The following is a 22,301-nucleotide window of genomic DNA, read 5'->3' as shown; positions in this document are numbered from 1 at the left end:
GGGGCTCCAACGTCGTCCACACCACTGCCAGCGCGAGGGGGAGTCCGACCCGGACGTAAGGGTCCGACTCCAGTCGCACAGCCAGCGTTGTCACCCCCGCGACCACCCGCAGTATTCCAGCTCAGCACCCCGTCCACATCCCTCGGCGTCCAGCGGCGGCCATCTACGCAGGGACCAGGGGGAGCGCCGGAGGTCGAAGCAAACACCGAGTCTGCTACCAAACCCGCCGACAAAGGTGTCAGGAGAACGCCAGTCACTTCAGTGCCGGTAATCCGCGGCGGTAGAGCGGCGCAGGTCAGGAGAATCGATCAGGATTAACAAAGGAAGCCAGACGGTCCACGGAGCCGGGAGCTCAAGCGTCCGTCCCGTCGGCCATCTTGGCTCCTCCCCCGAGGTACCATTTTTAATCGGCAATGCTGGGTGGGTGGAAGTTAGTGGATCTGCAGAGATTCCAGAACTTTCCATCACTGAAATATGAGGGAAAAGTGTTTTTTTTTTAATAAGGTTTGAGGTTTGCAAGGGATTGTGGGTAACAGAACCTAGTGAGAGCCACACATCTTGGATTCCCCTTGGTGTCTAGTTTTCAAAAATATACAGGTTTGCTATGTTTCCCTAGGTGCCGGCTGCGCTAGGACCCAAATTCCATAGGTAGGCACATTCCGAAACAAGCATTTGCAATGCAATAGGTCTCGCATTTACGTAAGTTTTAGCTATTGTCATTGTAAATGACATTTACTTTTATTTATGTTTTTGTTTTTAAAATATAAAAGGCATTGTCATTTACAATGCCAATCGCTTAAACTTGCGTAAATGCGAGACCAATTGCATTGCAAATGTTTGTTTATTATGTTGTCTGTCTTCAAAATTGAGACTTTTTTTCTTCTAGGTCTCAGACTTTTTCCTTTGTGCAATTAGGTAAATAACCTACAGTGTACCTGGTGCACTCTTTTTCTGGCATCACTTCTGGACACTCTACTTTCACATTGCTTTTAACAGGTTCTTCCAACAAGAACTGATGTTTGGCTCTACATGGGTCGTTTTTACTTTCATACAATATTCTCTTTTTAAAGCTCTTGCTTCCTTTTTTTATTTTTTCGTACTGCTACTCTTGAATGTGGGAGTGGAGATGCAAACGGATAAACACATTTGCCCAGGATTACAATATGTTGATCAAGGGATGAATTCTTCATTAGAAATCAGGTCTCCTAGCATCACATCTATCTGCCTTTTATGTTTGAAAACCTGCAAATTCAGAGTTCTAAGGCACACCTCATGGGTACATTTTTCAAGCGCCGGAAACCTGATATTAATAGTTTTATCTTGGCATAGAAGAGAACAGTTGCTTAACTGCTACACTGATCTATCTTTTACAATCGAATTTCTGTTTTATTAAGGTATAAAATTACATTCAGGCTGTCATAACGTGTAACTCGCAAAAGAAAAAAAACTCGTTTTCATTCCATTTTCCCAATCTTCTAATAACCTCCAGTGCTTCCTTTAAACTCACTGCCTACTATTTTTTCTTATTCGGAAACAGAGGTATTTCAAATGCCAGCACTACGGATGCAAAACCTGACTGTAGAGAGTCAAATATATCCCTAATTCAATGTCATCTTATCTGCTTCTCTCCTTTTGGTTTTCAGACTCTCCTTCTGTCTTGGGATGTTTGGGGGAACATCTCAGTTGCAGAGTTGCCAAGGGCTACTTCTGAAACTTAGCAAGAGAGGCAAGCACATACCTAACAAGCATTGCGGCACCGACGCTTTACTTTTAATTATACCATAAGTAAAGAAATAGAAAAAAAAAATCTATTTCTTCACTTTTGGTATAATTGCGGCACCCGCGCTTTACTTATAACATCAAAAGTAAAGCGCAGGTGCCGCGATTATACCAAAAGTATAGAAAACAAGTGGCACTGAAAGCGATCGCGTCGCGATCACTATTGTCAACAACTAGTGGTGTGCGCGCACCACAGAGGAGGGGGGAGGGAGAGCGACAGCAAGGCGAACGCGCACTCCTGCGCATGCTAGCCACTGTCGGGAATGGGCGTAGCAAAGGCGGGACAAGCGCCCGCCTTTGCCCAATCGCGTGCTTTTTTTTGTATATAAAAAAAAAAAAACACGCGAAAGCCAATGCCTGATGGCGAAAGCTGATCCCACGCACGAGCGTTTGGTCAGCTTTCTAAACCCCATACAAAAGGGCTCTCGCAGCGAGAGCAGCGCTACGCACTGCAACGCAGGCGTGAGCCCTAAAAACGTCAGTGCCTAGTGGGCTTTCTGCCGCCCTGGGGAGGGGGGGAAATCAGGGGCTATTGTCCCGATATGCCCCCAAGGGAGCAAAGACTGTGGCTATTCTTTTGGTGGGGTATGGGCAATAGAATGCCCATTCTGGCAGCCCACACCCCTATGTATAAAAAAGCCAGCATAACCGCTGGTGCCTAGTGGACTTTCTGCACCCCCAACCCCGGGGGCAGATCGGGGGCAGATCAGGGGCTACTGCCTCCATCTGCCTCCTGGGGGGGTAGAGAGACTGTGGCATCTTTTTTAGGGGGTGGGGCATTGGCATGCCTATTCTGGGCAGCCCCCACCCCGAACTCTGGAGAGAAAAAAATCTCTGGTGGCTAGTGGGCTATGTGCCCCCCAGGGAGAGCAGATAAGGGGCTATTGCCCTATCTACCTCCTGGGGGGGCAGAAAGACTAGCATTTTTTGGTAGGGGTGGGGGCTGCCCAGAATGCCTATTTAAAAAAAGAGAATCCCTGGCGCTTAAAGGGCTTTCTGCCACTCCCGCCCCGGGAAGGCAGATCTGGGGCTATTGCCCCCATCTGCCTCCTGGAGCGGCAGAAAGTCTTGTTTTCTTTGGGGGGTATAGTGGGGGCATTTGCATGCCCATTCTGGGCAGCCCCCACCCCCTGCCTATTAAAAACAAATCCCTGACATCTAGGGTGCTCTCAGCCCCCCGGGGGCAGAAAGACTGGGATTTTGTGGGTGGGGGGCATTGGCACGCCCTTCTTGGGCAGCCCCCACCCCAAATTTACATAGTAAAATAAATCCCTGGATTCAAGTGGGCTACTGAAATGTTGGAGGGGGGTTGGGGTGGGGGCGGGGGCATTGGCATATTGGGCAGCCCCCACTCCTAAATTAATCGTTAAAAAAAGGCGTCTAGTGGGCTTTCTGCCCCACAAGGGGGGGGGGAGGGGGAGAGCAGAAAGAATGGAATTGTGCAGGGGGGTGGGGGCATTGGCATGTCCATACTGGGCAGCCCCCACCCCTAATTTACATAGAAAAATAAATCCCTGGTTTCTAGTGGGCTTTCTCCCCCAACTGCCTCTCGGGGGGGGGCAGAAAGACTTAATTCACCAAATAATTATGGGGGGGGGGGGGGGGGGGAGAAATGGCCCTTGCCCAAGGGGCCACTCCCTCTTCCCTGGTGCCTAGTGGGTGAATCACTGCCTGGGGATCCAGTTGGGAGGAGTACAATTGGAAAGGGGAGATTCTCCCCTTTCCAATGATACCTCTCCAGTCTTTCTACGTGTTCGGGGGGGGCTGAGATAGCCCCCACAGCACGTAGAAAGTGAAACTGAAATGAGCCTCAAGGCTCATTTTATTTTCACTGAAATGACGTCAGTGCGATGTGTGCGCTGATCGTCATTTCAGGGAAACCATCTACACAGCCTTGGGAGCTGGGGAAGCTCTTCCTCAGCTCCCGAGCCTGTTGAGGATGGAAGGAAATCTCTCTGGTGCCCGCACCAGAGGGATTTCTAGTGCCATGTGATCGGACAGCTGGGGGTCATCCTACACACATGAGCACTGGTGCGTGAGACGGCCCCTGGCAGTCCGACGCACAGAAGGGGTTAAAACCATGATTCCTAACAACAAAACATGGTAAACAAATTAGTGAAGAACCTCAAAAATATCTGTCCATCAATCAATCTTTTTTCCCGTATTGGTCAGTGATTCATGAGCGCCACCTCTCTCATTGTGGCAGAAGCTAGAAAAATACCATTTATGCACAGGCTAGCATGCCTGTTTGATATCGGCTAGTAATTTGGCATGTTATGATTAACAATAAGCTAAAGTGGCCCAAGACTAGACTGGAATAACTAGTTAGACTAAATGCAATTACTAATATTAACTTTTAGAGGATGCATAAAAGTGTCAAAAAAATACCAAAAATTCTGCTACAAACAGTACGACTAAAAAGAGAAAACAGTCTATATTTAGGCCTGATGAGATTCAACATGTGTCAGACGAATGGCAACAAATATCACACATGGCAAAACAGGGAAGAAAGGGTCTTTAAAATCTCTGGATAAATGTGTTCAGAATAGACTGTAGGTACTATTCCTGAAACCACTGGTAAGTTTTTTGTAAAAAAAAGAAAATAGACCCGAGGTTGGAGCCTACCTCTCATAATAGGAGAGGTCAATGAAAGAGTATCAACTTTGCATGGAAAGCATAAATTACAAGATACCTCGCTGATATCTGTGCACCCTACAGAAGATCTTGGAAATAGCACAATCGGCAAATTTGTTCAAAGCCCCTACCATAGACCCAGAGTTTTTAACTGGCATGGCCAATACAAAATTGATGACTAGGAGGCACAAGAGTTTCTTGATAACAACAAACTACAAAATGGCGGTCTTCTAGCCAAGGAGTTTCCACCAAAAACCTGTGGATAGTATATTTAAAGATAATTTTATCAAACATCTGAACACATTTCACTGTATAAGGCCAAATGTTCCATTAAAAGGATTTCCCAAGGACCAGCATACACTGGACTATTTTGTCAGTCGATCCTCCTCACAATGCACAGATTGGAAATGTTTTGAGACTTTCCAATAGTAAATAGTCGAGCTCCTTCTCCAACAAGACTCAAAGGGCTGTGCAGCATTCTTTGTCAACTGAAAAAAAAATAATGGAAGGTTCCTATGTCTTGCCAGCAGATCATGTACATCAATACCTATTCTAGGATCTCCCTTAGAAAACAGTCTTAAAATACAGGATTCCAGTGATTTTTATACATAAGAGGCTATAATCCAGGGCACCTGCAGGTTTCCTTCAACATTTTTCTTACGAGCCAGAAGAAAAAAGTGCTACTTATAGTGTTCAGGTCATGTACATTACAAATGCAAAAAGAACACTTGATGGACAGAATGCAAAACAATGTCATGCATTCACCCCAGTACAGAGATATAGGCCTAAATCCATTGTTTTTTGCTCCCCATGCCATTCCTGTTTGAATCCAGCCATGTGCAAATCAGTCTTGACCCTGCACCCAATGGGAAAAGTCCAGCCCAAAATGCCAGGCCAGATCGTCCCTGGACTGGAAACAAGCATCCTAGGACCAGTTTTGGGGTTTCACACCTCATCAACCAGGATAGCTTGACTTGAGTGGCATGGAGAGCACGGGACCCACATCTGGGCATACCCGTCCCACTCAAAAAAAACAATTGATGGACAGAATGCAGAACAATGTCATACATTACAAACAAATCAAAATGGAGGTGATTCCCCTAAGAGACATACTCCAGTCTTCCGACTGGATGCGCAAGGTTGGAGCGAAAGACCAGCACCTTTGCTTTCTCTCTGCAACAGATGGCTGCTGCAGTTTGTATGGGCAACTTGTATTTTGGAAATTTCGGCTTTCTTCGCAGCCTGTCAACTGGACTAAAACAACGATTATCACATGGATGACATGATATACATGCCCCAAGACAAACAGTATTTACAGGTTTGGTTTTAGCTTGTAATATAATACTTGTATGACAGTGCATCAGCAGATAAAAGCAGGCATGATAGCACAATTACTATACAACCGAAATATGTCAAACAAAACACTCTTGCATTCATGCAACGGCCATGGGGTTAGAGAACTACCCATCCATAAAGAGGATAAACGTATTATGAGTAAGAAATATTATATTAATACAATTGGGACAAAGATTTCAAGAACGTTAGTAAAACAATAGGATTAGGGAAGTCATACAAACCTTATATGCCATGGGCACTAGCCGCCATTTAGTCACATGGCTCTACAAGGCTATCAGGGAGCATGTAGGGACCTCTCTAACATCCCTCAGAACGGCATGGAAGGATGCACTGTACGTCCACTGAATGACTCAGTATGGAACATGGCATTGGAAACCCCACAGAGGGTCTCTCACGATGCAAGATTTAAAATCATACAATACATTATACTCCATAGAGCATGCTTGACACAAACCAAACTCGAATGTTCCTAGAGGCACATCTCACATGCCCCAAATGTCCCTACAACGCTGCCAATTTGCAGGATATGCTCTGGTCATGTCCCACCCTAGTACACTACAGGCACACAATACAGGACTACATTGCCACGGTCACTGAACTCACTAACATGAACACGTGGGCAGCAACTGCCCTGGCATCTACAAAAGGCATAGAGATCACAAGGTACATGTACTATTTGCACACCTGGCTTGTTAGCCAAACTGACCCTCACACTACACTGGAGGCCGATCAGCCTCCCGCAGTCACACTACAGCTTAAGGCGCACCTCCGGTGGGGAGAAGCTGAGAGTGTTAACATGCAGCATGACGAGGCTCGGCAACTCAGTAAGAGACCAATATCGGCGGCTTGGGACACCGCATTCCCACACATGTTGCAAGCACTAATACACAAGGACGCCTCCACCCCCTTCCTTGAGGAGCAGACAGGCAGCGGGCCCAGAGAACTGAATGAAAGCTTTGGGCGGCACGGTCCTGTGCCTACCCTCTTACCCCGCTTGCAAATTGTTCCCGTACGATTACTACCACGGTTACTACCACGGTTCTTGCTCATACTGCTGGTTGGTTGCCGTCCCATTCCACTGTAGTTCACAGAGGTTTACATTCACATTAACAAAGCAACTTGGTTCCACTTCATCATGGACTCAATACGAATCACACAATACATATAGCCACTCTGTCCAAGCCTGGTCTCTCTGCTTTCCCACCTAGGCCCAGCGCCAACCGTATACTACTGTGTAGAACAAACACCGGAAACCGACCGAACGTACCCACCTCTTGAAAGTTGTTCTTGTTTGACCAATATGAATGTGTACCAATGTAGGGAAAAAAAATCAAGTGTTCAACAAAATTAAAAGAAACCATGGGATTAGGGAAAACAGCATAAGAAATTCATCAACAGACCGAATTACTCTCAATCATCAGCACCAACGTATACCACTGACAAAGCAGGTGGGGCATGTACCATGTAAGAAGTTAAAAAAGAAACATAAGAATGTTAATTCAATAAGAGAAGCTATATAATGGGGAGGTGTTCTCTTTAGGATGCAGTCAGTCATGCAGCAGGCTTTTGAACAATCTGTAACTGCCTCATGTAATAGGCTGATAGTTCAACAAATCGATATATAGGTTTAGAGGACATCTTATTAAGCTGGCGTGGCAGCTCCTGTGAAGTAAATTCAGGCACTAAAAGGAAGCGGTTACCACAGCATAAATTCTAGATTTAAAACTTAAATAGGCATGCATCAAATTTTCCATATGGCACACGACCTCTCTGACTGCTACTTCAGGAATCCCACCCGTTAAAGGTCTTTCATTCATGTTTGAAGTTATTTAAATTCGGCAAGCAGCTTTGTTAAGCACCTTCGTTATGAAACAGGGCTTATTTGGAAGAAAATAAAACCATATAAAAGTATAAGACAATTCCTACAGTATGAACAAGTACATCTGAAGTGAGAGAAGACTGAGAATGGGGAAGGAAAGAATAACAAGCATTTGCAATGCCATAGGTCTCGCATTTGTTGCAGTTGGAGCTACTGGCATTGTAAAAGGCAGTGTTTTGTATCAATGTTTTTGTTTGCAGTGGAGTGATTATTTAAAAATTACGCACTATACCATATTATAAGCTATTCTAGCAACCGTACAGTAAAGCTATGGCTATTTTAACGTAAAGGAGTGTGAATGGATGAATAAAAATACAAAAAACAGGATCTAAAAATTTACGATGGAATGTATAGCAGGGGACAGGGACTACCGATCACAACAAATGTACTTGAAGTGATTGGGGCATCATATGCAATAAAAAAAAAAAAAAAAAAAAAAAAAAAAAAAAAAAAAAAAAAACAAAACAAAACAAAAATCGGTAGTACGGGGTGTCAGCGACGCTTGTGCAAATGTTGTTCAGCTGGTGAAGTGGTCAGCTCTGTTTGCAGATGCAAAGTGGTGAAAGGTGAAGTATTCAGCTCTGTATGCAGGTACAAAGGGATGAATGGTGAAGTGGTCACTCTCTTCAGCGGTGAACATGCTCTTTACTGTTGCTCATGGGCATCAACAGACTCTGCCAGGTCTAAGGCATTCCAGAGACCTTATATGATGGCTGGGGTTTGTAAATGAACCTACATTAAACACCACTAAGAGATGAAGCGATTTCTGCAACATCACATGATTTTTCTCCAAAATGTGTTTTTTCAGTTTTACTTTTTGGATTCCTGGGATGCTCTGGCATAAGATTCCCGGTTCCACCATGATTCATTTGGTACAGTAAATAAACACAATAACCAAAAATACTCTCAAACTGCAGTTTAACGGAGACGTGGTTTTCTGAGTAACAAACGCCTGACCATGGTCCCAGTAGGGGCACGTGCCACCTAATCTAGAGACACTTCTCTCACAGGAGTTGTGCCAACTCACCTGCAGCCAAAGCTATGGGTCACGGGAAAATGGGATGGAGAGTAAGGGGGGTACAGGGAGAGAGAGAAAGGGGGCACAGGGAGAGTGAAATGGGGGCATGGAGAGAAATGGCGGACCGAGAGAGAACGGGGGAAGAGAGGCTGGAAGGGTGAAAACGAAAGGGAGAGAGGGCACTAGTGAGGGGGGTAGCGGAAGGGGAAGCAGGTGGACAGGGGATATACATTTTTAAAAAGGGGTCTTTGGCAGTAGGTGATGACTGCTGGCAAGGACCAACACCCGGAAAGGAGGTTTGACATCCGAGCCCCCACTATTATAATGTGAAACTATCATGCAACTACAATATCACAAAAAGGTGCTAGTTTTCCAAAGACACATGACCCGCCTGATGTACACACTACAAGATTCTTATAAGTCCCAAGAACAAAGCCAAATTCATCTGGCACATTGGAAAAAAAATCATACTTTTCAAATAGCCCTCCATATTAAATTTGCTCCATTTCTATGCTCGGTTAACAGATATAACTACTACCCAATCAATGGTATTCAATTGATCCACCTCGGAAGAATGAAGGCTGAGGCAGACTTGCCGGGAGTGTAACGTCTGCCCCTTACAAGTGTACGTCTCACTGAGCCCTTCTGCCGGTATTGTGTTGGACAGCTGGTTACAATTCGATCAGTTGAGCCCCTTATGTGTAGCCTTTAAACAGAAACACAGCAAAGCCCGCTTTTGTATTCGCCAGATAACTAGGAAAACCAGCTATACACGAGGCGCGAGCAGCAACCGGAGTCACAGAGGTAGAGAGACCAGCCTTGGCTCCGCCGGTTATGAATAACTTAATATCCACGTACCTACCAAACATGAATGTGTCCTTCTATAATGGATGTGGCATACATGTAAAGTGCTCCAATACCTACGGATTGAGTTTGCGCTAAATGGAAAAAAAAAAGAAAAAAAATACAAACACCTAACAGATCTGTTCCAGGTCAGGCAGCGGAGTCATAGTTCACCCGACCCTTGTGAAGACAGAGCAGCCGTCCCTGAAAATCAGCAGGGCAAGGGCGAGGATGTGGTCCGTCGGCTAAACTGCCGACTTTGGTGCTGGAAACCAGAGTTTGAGCCCCGAGGTCGCATCAACATCCTGTGATTCTAGGCAAATCACTTAATCTCCCCGTGCCTGAATGTGTAATGTAAATACGGTGCTCGTGTAAAGCGCTCCAATAAACTTTGGGTCGAGTTTGTGCTATATATATATATGCAAAAGAAAACAAGTTTAAAGGCAAGTAACAGTACAAGTACATGTCGCCAGCTAGTCGCATGCACTCATAACCACACCTACAGGCGACGCAACAGCACAGTGAACCCATCCGCCCAACACCGGACATTTTGCAACTTGCTTTTATATGGTGTACGCATAATTATACATTTGCCACACTTGCCTCATACCATGATCTCTTGCATATTTTTCCTTTTCTCGCATAATTTAGCCAACCCTGCCAGTTATACTATAATAAAGTAAACAAACTAAACAGTTCACAGAACTTACCCCAGTAAAACAAGCGTCTTCAAATAGGTCGTGTCTCCAATGAATGTCGCTGATTCGCCTTCTTTGAAAATGTTCAGTGCTGCACGTTTAAATAGAGCATTGGATGCACGAAAGATATCACTAATAGCACTAAGTAAACAAAGTAATTGCTAAAAATGTCCTAAAACATGCCGCCCGAATTATCGCTTGCCATGCAGCTTTTATGACTAATGAAGGCGTGGCTTTGGCGCCAGTAACACGCCTGCACCCGATCACAACACAGAAAGTGAGAATTATCACAGCATGAGACCCCACAGTAATCATTAGCACAGCATGTCGACAGGCGCCCCAGGCTGCTGGAGCACTCAACTATAATTAATGCGCAGCACGTCTTCCGGAGACGAGCACTCAACTGGAATTAACGCGCACAAGCTGTTCCACTGTGAAGCGCGTTCACAGACCAGAATCGGCTCGTGCCCAGACCAGAATCGGCGCAGCACGTCTTCCGGAGACGAGCACTCAACTGGAATTAACGCGCACAAGCTGTTCCACTGTGAAGCGCGTTCACAGACCAGAATCGGCTCGTGCCCAGGTCTGTCTCCCTTGGGAGTAAACACGGCAACAATAGTCTTGTTGCCGGCAGCGCTTCGCGCTGCAACGCCAGCGAGACCTAAAAACGGCAACCATACGGACAAGAGCAAAATTAAATCAAGGGATCTGTGTTGGATGGAAATAAAGAGCATGTTTGTGTTGCCTTGGTAACGTTCCTGCAGAATCTGGCACATCATGGCAGAAGATTCTTTCAGACACTGAAAAGGCCTTGCTGTGCTCCTAGTCCTTAACTAAATTTCCTTCAATTGATTTTTTGTATTCATATATTAGTGGATTTGTTGTTGGCTTCCTCCTTCCATGTTCTTGTGGTGCACATACGATAAAATCAATTCTCCCCATATTTGGTTTCTTTGGATGACAGCTTACTTTGTGCTTCCAGGGTGACTGCACAATGGTCACGAGTCTTCAGCCAGAAGTTCACCACTGTTGTATTCATGTTTTACTTCATCTCGAGTTTCTTTCCATTTTCATTTTTTTCCAGAAACTCGTTTTCATTTATTGAATTTGTACATTTACTTACGCCAAAGGATGGGCCATACTTAAACATGTCGCAGGAGTTTAGTCGTATGAATTACTCTCCACCCAGAGCACAGTGGCAACTCTATTTGGGCACTCCTATAGATGGCAGTAAATGGAGGTACTGCTGTGAGGTCACCCAAAAAGTGTCATTAAACGGCAGACACAGGTTGATCCATTTCAAGTTTCTTAACAGGGTATTTTACGCTCCGGAACGACTCCACAGGTATGGGTTGAGAGACTCGGACTGCTGAGTGCACTGCGGTACAGGTGGTGCAGATTTTTTTCATGTGGCATGATCTTGCCCCAGATCAAATATTTCAGGAACTGGGGGCAATAGTAGGAACTCCACTCTCCCCTGACCCCAAGATACCTCTATTGGGATATACAAAGCGCCTGAACAAAGATGTTGGGAAACTCATTGGTTTGGGTTTGCTCCTAGCAAAGCGTCGGATAGCGATGCGCTGGGCACACGGCCCTCCTCCCTCAAAGTCTGCAAGGGAAAAATACATGATAGTCTGTAATGCACAGTCTGAAATATATAGCGAGCTAATGCCCCCACAGAGCAGCCCTAAAAGTTTCTGGGGCCTGTATGAACAATATCTCTTGTCAAGAGATGTGGGCGAGACTAACGATGATTAGAGTTATCGTGCCTAATTATATTACTCATGGAAGGGCGAGATAAAGTGGGCCATTTGGATGTACAATGCTAATTCAGTTTATTTCATATTTGTGATGTAGATCTGTCTGTTAGGTTGTACTGCTTGACACGTGGCTGTCATTTCTGTTCTACATCTAAACTGTAGATAATGATGTTACGCTTTTTTGCTGATCATTTATTTACTCTCTCTGCTGTAATCTTAAATAATACAGAATCATGTGCACTGCTGTGAACTGTTAAATAAAAATCAATAAATACAAAAATTTAAAAAAAATAAAAAGGATGGGCCATACTTCTAAAATAATTCAACATGCAGGAAGTTTAAAAATAAGAACCAAGATACAAAAGAAAAGGAAACTATTAACTAAATGGATCCATGTTTCAGAGAAAAGGTGCGGGGAAAAACACAGACATTTACAATGTATATATAAAGGTAGGGAGGAGGACAATGCATACACTTAGACAATACAGAAAAAATAAAATTGGAGTTTGGCTGGGAATGTCAGCTGACAGAGGGTTGCAAGCAATGAGAAAGGGTAATTAGCAGGTAGGTGCTTCAATAGAGGGCAGAAATAGTTTAACAAAGATTAAGGGGACCACAGGACGTGGGCAGGAAGACCAAGAATATGGGTAGGGATCACAAAAACACAAAGGGAGGAATGAGAGTTTGTATTACCTTAAATATAAAAAAGCAATGAACTTTGCCAATGCTGCAGTGCTGGTTAACTACATATTCAGAAAAGAGAGAAAACCTATGCACAGAAGGTGGGAAAAGAAACAAATGTAACCCCAAGGTAGTTGAGAAGAATAAAGAGAGGCAGGCTAACTTCAGCTTCTACACAATGGCCAGGTACATAAACCTTGACAACAGCCAGGTAAATGAACCTTGTTCCTCTTTGAATACTCCCCTACTCACGGCTTTCCTGCCAAAGTCTTCAGCTCAGCCCACACCCACCATCTATTATCTGGCAAGATGGTATAATCTACTGTTCTGCTCCAATATGTGTGGAACGATAGTTCTCCATTTCTAATAGCATCCAATTTCATTGGCAAGATTTTGTTGATGAGGAAACTGCAAATTGATTATATATATCAGAGTAGCAGTAGACACTTTATAGTTAGAATTCCCAGACAAAGGAATTCCTCTGAAATTTGCTTAATAATAACTTTGTCACTGTTTGATGAATTTCCACAAAACTTTGCAGCCCTAATCCTTTTTCTAAATTGACTGAGGATGCAAAGATGTGTGGCGATTAGGTAAGGGGGTGCAAACAAAAAAGGAGGGGTCCCAAAACATTTTTTCACCAATGCATTTTCAATAAACTTTTTACACAGATGTGGCGACAAAATAGCTAAATGGATTTACATTAAATTTGACAGGAACTTAGATTATGGTATGGAAAGGGTCCTTTTTGTTATCAGATCTAACTTGGTTCAGTGGTTTTTAAGTTATAAAGGACAAAAACGTGGTGAACTATTGGGCTGCGGTTTACTGTTGTACATTCTTGGTATACCGCAGTACATGGTGATGATGAAACAATATTGTTGGTTAATCAAAGCAATTGCAAAATCAAAAGGCAACCATATTATTTAGACCACACTTCCTATTTGTTCTGTGTTTTTACGTGAAATACAGATTACTACTGTTTTTGTAATGCATAGGAAGAAATGAGGCAGGGTAGGAAAGTCTGCAGAGTTACGGAAAAGTATTTTTATTGATTTATATATATTTTATTTAAAGTTCACATTGTACCTCTGTACTTTTGTGGCATTAGCAAGAAAGTACTGAGATACCTACTAATTTTTTTTTTTAAGTATATATGGCAAACACTCTACTTCACTCCACGACACTCCATCCTAAGATATGATGGCACACCATGCCGCTAAGACACCACGCCACCCACTCAACATCAATCCATTCTACGACACTCTACTCTATGCTGCATCACTCGACATGCCACTCCACAGTATGACATGCCACTCCACAGTATGACATGCCACTCCACGCCATGCCAATGTATGATATGCTAAGCCATTCCACGACACCACCACAACAGACAACTCCACTCTATGCCACTCCACTGTAAGTCAATCTTTGACACCACTCCACTCTATGCCTCTCCACTCTACAACGCGCAACTCCCCTTTCGGACATGCCACTCCACTCGGTGACAAGCCATTCCACAACACTAACACGCCAATCCACGTCACTCTAAAACATGCAATTATGCCATGCCACTCCACAACACTCTATACCACTCTATACCACTCTATGCCCCTTCCCTCTATTCCACTCCATGACATGCCTCTCCACTGTATGACACGCTACTCTATGCCCCTCCACTCTACAACATGCCCCTCTGCTCTATGACACTACTCCACTTTACTCTACGAGGCACACTCTTCCCATAAATGCTATTATTTCAGATGGCATGAGTGTTGTTATAAATGCAATAACTTAAAAGGAGATAAGTGATGAACTGTAAGAGTATAAGCAGTGTATAGGGAAGGCGTGAGTTATAGTTCATGTAGTCTGGCCTGCGAGGTGGCAGCACTCTGTACGAAGAAATGCCAGTTATAGTAAGATGTGGGCGGTGCCAAAATTATAACTATAAGTTTTACATTTGCGCATTCAATTGTTTGTATTTTTATTTAACTAGAGAAACAACTAATCAGTAAAGGCACTACATAAATACACATGAATTTGAGATACAAACACGTCCATAATGGTGTGCACTTCGATTCTTTTTTTGAAGAAAAGCCAATCAGTAAAAATACTTTGAAATAATGATAAATACATCTGAAGTACCATCAAGTCAAAAACTCCTTTATTCAGGTGCAAAAGCAGCCATGAAAGTGCATATATCCAATGAAAGTTAAAGCATCATACAAAATAACAATGAATATAAAATCATAAAAATACAAAAAACAGGAGGTTAAAAATTCATGTACAGCATTCAAATCAAGAATGTGGTTAACATTTCAGTCATAGTGCTACGTGACCAGGCGGGCTAGTCTCAGAGAAGATCCTGAATAAAAATAGCATTTAGCATCTGCCAATTGTTGGAGGAAGTGCATGGTTGGTCTACACTGCCTAGAATTATGTGACTTAAGTGGGATTAATAATTGTTTTGTGCATTTTTTTAAAATAACATTTGCAAAAGAAAAATAATTGTAGCATTGTTTGGGAAGATCTTCCATCGTAGAGACATGGCCATGCACTAACATTTGTCTGATAGCCCAGGGGAAGGTAAAGTGAATAGATAACCGTATTAGCCCTAAAGTGGAATAATGGAGATCTTTTCCAATGGCCATGTGTGTTAAACAAATATTGTCCTGAAGCCCTTACAGTGCTCAAATATAATTAAAATGAAATTGAGGGGTTTTGCGTTCTGTTGTAAGCCTTTGAGCGCAAGCGAGGTTTAGCAACAGCGCTTTCACAATCTACAGCCCTATCCTCCTTCTAGAACAGGGCTCAGCAAAGATATGAGACAGCCCTATCGCCTGAAAGTTTTTTCCACACATGCTAACCATGGGATATTAATAAGACCCCTGTCACATGCTAGACAATCTTTAAAAAACAATTTTATTCAGAGCTGCCTACTTGGTTTGCCATTTAGACAACCACAAACGTGGAGGCCTAGCTCTAATATAATCATCTATATAACCTAATAGCATATAAAATGTGAGGTAGATAGGGAGGGGGGGGGGGGCTGATGAGATCTTTCTACAGAATCAGTTTTTCTCTACCTGAATAGCTGTGCAAACAGTAATGCCTCAGATCTCAGCTCTGTACATTGCCACGGGCACACACTTTTTTAAACCTGCAAATGTGAGGAAAGTGCCCCCCCCCATGAGATTGCAGAAGATTAAAAGAGAGCAAACTGCACAAGATAGCTTTAGCGTTCAGTGTGTAATGTTAGGTACCCAAGAACTAGAGGAGTCAAAAGCGATCTAAAATTCTGAAAAAGTGTTAGTTTTATCTATTTGTTTGCTACCGACTGTAAGGTTAGAAACTCAAATTCGTTTTGAGCCTCAAGCCATAATGCACGATTTAAAAAACAAATCGTAGTAGATCTAAGACGGCCATAAATTGGGTGAAAAATCACTAGTAAACACAAGGCTTTAGGAGTACGGCCCATCAACACTGTCATCTGGCTAGTGGTCGGGTCACATACACCATTGACCTTGGGGACATCAGGGGTAATTGTGGATAAATAGGGGCTTGGCTTACTAATATAAAGTATGAAAAGTAAAGATGCCAAGAAGCAACCCTGCCTTACACCTCAGGAGATTTCAATCTTACTAGAGAGTTTACTATTTGCCCCGTATCTTATTCTAGCTTACATATTATCATGTAGGGCTGCTATAAAGTACACGAGCACCTCATCCAGTCTTGTGGTCAGAAGGAGCCTCCACAGCTTAGAGCAAGATACACTGCAGTATTTAGCGATTCTGTACTTGCCATTCAGACATTTCTCAATTGTTCTCACAGGCTTCCTAAAGCCATGTTGGCAACTATGGCTTTTTCTATGCCCCAGTCCTTAATTCCATTATAAACTATTTCTATTATTTTTACAGGGGTGTCAATAAGTGAGATTGAGCAGTAATATCTACAGTCAAATCGATTACCTTTTTTAAATATCAGTACAATATCCAATGAGGACCATAAACTCGGTGGAGAGGATAGTTCAAGGTTTTTAAAAACATTGGTATGCCTATCTGTTGATTATTGAGCCTTCTCTGTATAAATGAGCATTTCACGTATTAACAAACCTATGTCGCCATGCCCTTTCCTTCTAAGGGAGAAAAGCATTGCCATAAATGTTAGTTAAGCATCACCACATCCAACATGTAAAAAGTACAAGTAGCGTAATAAGTCCAAATTCCCAACAGATTAAAAATTCCATCTGCCACAAACACATATTCATCCCTTTAGACAGGAGTGAAACACTCATATCTGCCTGCGTGTAAAACATATGTAGGTGGCTTACATGTTCACTGTAGTTCTTGGGGTTGCTGGTGATGTGGTGCTGGCAAGTTGGTACGTGTTCTACATGTGAATAGTAAAGCTTTACTTAGTGTGTCTCTGGCAGTGCTGTGGGGTGTTACAATATCACCCCAGCTGCTTTATCTTTTGGGATTGCTAGCAGGTGTGGCGAACATACCTGTGTTTCTTGTGGTCACTAGCTGTTAAGTTCGCATACGTAGTACACATGCCTGTTTTTACAGAGCTGTCAGAGAGTAGTACAAGTGCCCATTATCCCATTCTAATATCGAAGGTCCGATTGGAATGTTCAGTATTTTGCAGGCTGCACAATGTCCACCTGTTCCAGTAATTCTTGGGGTCGCAACTGTGTACATATTGAACAGGTAACTCAAATGCCCACTACACAGCACCTATGGAGGGTACAGAGCAGGATATAAACAATGAAACTGTACTGTAATTCTCCGGGGCTCTGGGTATACATATAGTAGAGAGGGTGTTTTATTTCCCCCGTCCCTAAAATAGTGACAGGCTCTTACAAGAACCTCCAGCTTTTATATTGTTAAAACGTCATTGTGCAGAGGTAAACGAACCCCATGGATCTGCAATCGTCAGCCTCTTGCTACTTAATACTGGAAAGTTAGGAAATGTGTTTTTGAGAGTCTCTTGCCATGTAATATGGAGAGATTAAATTATCTTTGGCACCTGCACACCCCATAAACTTCCCTGGACGTAAATCAACGTCTCCACACCTACATCAATCTGGCAGTCAGCTAAACATGTGGCTCTGCAAAAACTATACCAACCCCAAACGTTAGTTTTCAACACCTTTACAACTGTGCTTCGTATATCTGACCCATGATCGCTGCTTTCTGCCAGCCGCAATACCCTCCCTTTGTAAACCACTCCGTAATCACTCCAAGTTTGGATCTTTCAAAAGTCCTAAGACCACTGCAAAACATCCCCTTCATCCCTCCATTGAAGTCTGACCCGAAGCCAAACACCTCAGGCTCGGGGACCATCCCTGCTGATAGCCGTGCCCACCTCAATTCCTCAGCCTGGGTCCATCCCCGGACTATTAACATGGTCATTGGTAACATGGTAAATAAATCATAGATTCACATTATGTCAGAAGAAGCATACATTTTTGGGAAAAACGGCAGTAATGGCATCAAATACCAACACAGACAAAAAAATGTATCAACACAAAACCAACATGACAGCCCCATTACACAACAGATCAAAACGCATAACAAATTATCACATCTAAATTTGTAGATTGCTAAAAGGGGTCCGTCCTTCAACACGGAAAAATCAGGGTTTCTTTACGCGGTCCTGCGCCACTAAAACTCATCGACAAAAGGCCTCCTAAAAAATTGCTTTGTTTGATGATGTCCGCGGGGATTTTAATCTGTAGTGTAACATAATTCACCAGATAGCTCCTTTAAAACTTGGGGTAACCAAGTGCTTGTTACAAAATTGCACAACACAAACCTACCCGAGTACAACTCAGCATCACAACACAAAGAAGCACCATCTCAAATATAACTCTGCAATATAACATACTGCAAGAACGTAACACCGCAGCAACAAACATACACAGGAATGATGTCTGGTCTAAGAAAAGTCATAGGAATTACTGAAATAGTATGCCACCACGTCTCAAAGTCATCTGTGCATTCCACAGACTAAACTTCTCCTGGGTGTGCTGATGTTGCAGCCCAGCTGCATATGGTTCGAATGCATCCGCAATCAGGACAAACCATAGGACACGCTTAGATAGATACTAATGTGGCTGTCATTAATCCTCCTAAATCAATCCCGCTCGTTTCTAAGAAGCCACGCAACCAAAACACAGAGATCTGCCAACTATCACTACAATTTGATACTCTAAAGAAGGCTTGCCTCATGGATCACTGTAATAAATCCATCCCTGCGGGTTCTCATCACTCTCTCCATCCGGACAAATCAAAGCATTATAAACTCTTATTACACAAAATGTCTGCATCCTGTTTGACTCGTGCAGTCCATCCCCGAGGGCTGCGGTCCTTTTACTCACCAAGCCCTTCAACATTGTCTTATGCAGACTATCTTATAGAGATAATAGTAAACTATCTTGATTCAAGATTCTTGAATGGAGTATAAAATCACAGGACATGTGTTGGTGGTGTAGGCTGTCACCCAAGAATTCTATAAAATACCTGAAAAGCAACTCCCAGCAACCACTTTATCTACACGCAATAAACTCTCTCTTGTTTTCACCATTGCACTAGTAAACGCTGAAAGCCAAGAAAGTATAAGAGCATCAATGTGATCTCCGACGCAGGACACCAAAACACTTTCTACATGGACTTCAATACAACAGTAGTCGAACCAAGAACTTCCTCACAATGTAGCTACACCTGTCCTATAAGGTGCGTCGGCGACTCGTCAGGTGTATGAAGAGTTTTACAAATTCAATTAAAAGCAACAGCATGTCACCACAACACAACCAATACACAGAAAAATAGCACACCAAAGTAACAACAAAGTCTATCCGCCACCTTTTCACCAATAAAAAGCAATTGTAATTGCATTTGTATAGCGCTTACTACCCCTAACGAGGCGTCAAAGAGCTTTTTCAACGAGTACCACACTATTCCTGAACCCCAAAAAAGTTCACATTTACTGTTCTAACCCCATTACACCATGCACGGTGTAGACATTTTGACATGAAAACGTCCACTGGGGGGTTTCATATATGAATCGCTGACTGCATTTTGTGTACTGTGCACCCAAGGCCCCCGGACCCTTCTCGGAGGTCAGATTGTTCAAAGAGCCCTCTGGCTATATAAGCATCGTAAGCAACCTGGAGATCCACATGCATATCAACCACAGTCTATTGCTATACATTAAGTTGCCTCTATATATATATTACAGTCACTCAGCTGCCATGCCTGTCATCAACCGAGGTCGTCCCCAGTCTCTGAAGTACTTCATTGATTATCTCAGAATGCTCTACAGTGCTACCATTCAGCCGCAATGTGTTATTGTTCAAAACACTGTTGAGAACAAACGCAAAGGACACGATAAATATGTCCTGTGCTTTTGTTTTTGGGGTGGGGGAAGGGGAGTCTCACGTTGTAAACTGTTAACAAGTTGCAACAAGTGCTGCACTGACATGTATTTCTTAGTAGTCTTCCACTACATATGTATAATACAGGTTGGAGTCGCACATGGCCTTCGTCTGTACCTATTGGGGTCTCTGCGTGCACAGTTTTGGCAGGTTGTTACATGTCCCGGTGTATGAGGGGCGATTCTGGCTTTACAATACTGTCAGGTGTGACACACGTGGTCCTGCTAGCAGTCTGTGTGTATATGCATACCGGTGCACGTGCTTTGTACCTGTATTGCTTGGGGTCATTGGGGGACTTGACGATGTCTACGTTGTCGGGCCCTTCTCCCCCGGGGCCATGCCCCGGCCCCCCAACGCAGGCCTCAAGGCAGGGGCAGCAGCCGACAGTCTTCGGCATGTTCCTGCCGGGCATGACGGTTGAGGAGGCGGTGACGTGTCGGTGACGCACTTGGCTGTAGAAGAAGCGTGCGGCACTACGCAGCATACACTGTTATACTGCTCTTCTACAAACGGTGGACTCTGCTGCCACCGCTGCCAAGTGCTCTCCAGGCAGAGAGGTAGACGGGAAAGGAACAACTACTTTCGCCGGGCCACGCAGGCGCACTGGCGCAACCAATGCACAGCCACCATTCAGTTAGCGAAAACATCCCGGACAAAACCACCTATAGGGGACTGGTGCTGATTCACGTGGCCATAAGCAGCAGCCATTGACAGCTGTAAAGGATAGACCGTAAGTTGTAGTTATTGAGTACCGGCGGGGAGCCATGTTGGGTGTAGGAAACCAGCCTATAGCTGTACTCTCAAACCTTTCTAAAGAAATCATCAGTCCACGGGATCCTGGTCCAGCTTAGCTGCCGCATTTCAGCGACCTTCATTAAGCTGGTTGACATTTTATTTGTAGTGTCTGTCAAAGCTTGAAATTAATAATCGATTTAAACCCAAAAAAAAGGGCATCAGGGCTATCTGATTTAAAAACAAGCAATGGAAAAGCCAATTGGTTTCTCCTATGTGACATCTATCTGGCTTTGTCAATGTTTTTTTACACGTTGGTCAAAATGGCTTAAAGTAGAAAAAAAAGCCCTATAAGCAAGAAGTAATTTGGCCTTCTGCAATGTAAGGAGTGCTCCTCTAAAAGCGCCCCAATACCTTCGGATCGAGTCGGCGCTATATAAGAGAGTAATAATAAAAAAAAACATAAAAAGAGCACGGGCAGTGGCGGGAGGATAAGCAACTTGAGGGGTGGGGAGAGCATACTAGTTGCTGGAACCTACGCACGTAAATGTGAACCATTGTATGATGGATGGCGAGTGTTGATTGAATGAAACGTCTCAATACATTTTGTATTGCTTGGCCTATAAATAAGAAGTAATTCGTCCCTCTGTAATTTAACCAGTGCTCCTGTAAAAGTGCTCCAATACTTTTGGGCCGTTGTCTATATATTGGAACTGTTCCTTTTGCAATCCTATGCCTGTACTGAGCACTCTGTTCTTTTTGCATGAGACAATTTCTGTGGTATATAATATTTGATACAAAACCATCTCCTGTGAGGAAGCATTAACTGCACAAACACATTTATCAATGCAGAGTGAATGACCCAGTCACGCAAGGAGGTCTAAAGTAGGTGCAGGGAAGCCAGGCCCATGCCAGATTTTCAGCATACACGTCTATTAAGGAAATGCATTCCCATTATATTATTTATATGTCCATTTATTTTGTGTGGATACCCTGAAATCGTGAATGGATCTCACTCTCTTAGGCCTACGTTGGACACCCCCCTGGTAGGCTTTTCGCTAAGCAGCCTGGGATACTGCTGTATGCAAATCTTACCCCCTTCCTGCAAGACCTGGAGAAGTTTTTGTAAGCGGTAATGAAGTCAATAAGCAAGCACCACGTCTTTGATTAATTCTTTGTAAGGTGGTTTATTCTGTAATGAATGAAAAAAATAGATTTTCTCAGAAATCTTTTTTTTTTTTTTTTTAAAGTGTTTTGTAGCGCAGACTCTACCTGACGGCATTGGAGCACATTTTACGAGCACCAGCCACATTATACAGGGTCACCATTTGTAGTTCATAGGGATGGGCGATATTAAGTGATTTGCCCAGAATCACAGGATGTTGAGCAGATGGCGAGATTCGAAGCTGGTTCCCCAGTCAGCAGCTCTGGCTGTTACCCCACATATTTCCCTTGTTTAGAGAGGTTTGTGCACAGGTTG

At 43.6% G+C, this 22,301-nt stretch overlaps 1 protein-coding gene across 1 annotated transcript in view; it reads right to left on the bottom strand.

Moving 5' to 3' along the window:
* NRDC (nardilysin convertase) overlaps positions 1-20,694 on the bottom strand; it is a 1,316,087-nt gene extending 1,295,393 nt beyond the window's left edge. The window contains exon 1 of the mRNA XM_085602630.1: positions 20,359-20,694. Coding sequence (XP_085458756.1) covers positions 20,359-20,573 — 215 coding nt within the window. The 5' untranslated portion in view covers positions 20,574-20,694. The remainder of the gene's footprint in view (positions 1-20,358) is intronic.
* Positions 20,695-22,301: the final 1,607 nt, after the last annotated feature.

This window comes from Triturus cristatus, chromosome 4_2, assembly GCF_964204655.1.
Source record: "Triturus cristatus chromosome 4_2, aTriCri1.1, whole genome shotgun sequence".
Lineage (NCBI taxonomy): Eukaryota > Metazoa > Chordata > Amphibia > Caudata > Salamandridae > Triturus > Triturus cristatus.
The sequence above is the reverse complement of the archived record's forward strand: the minus strand, read 5'-3'. Positions and strand labels throughout refer to the sequence as shown.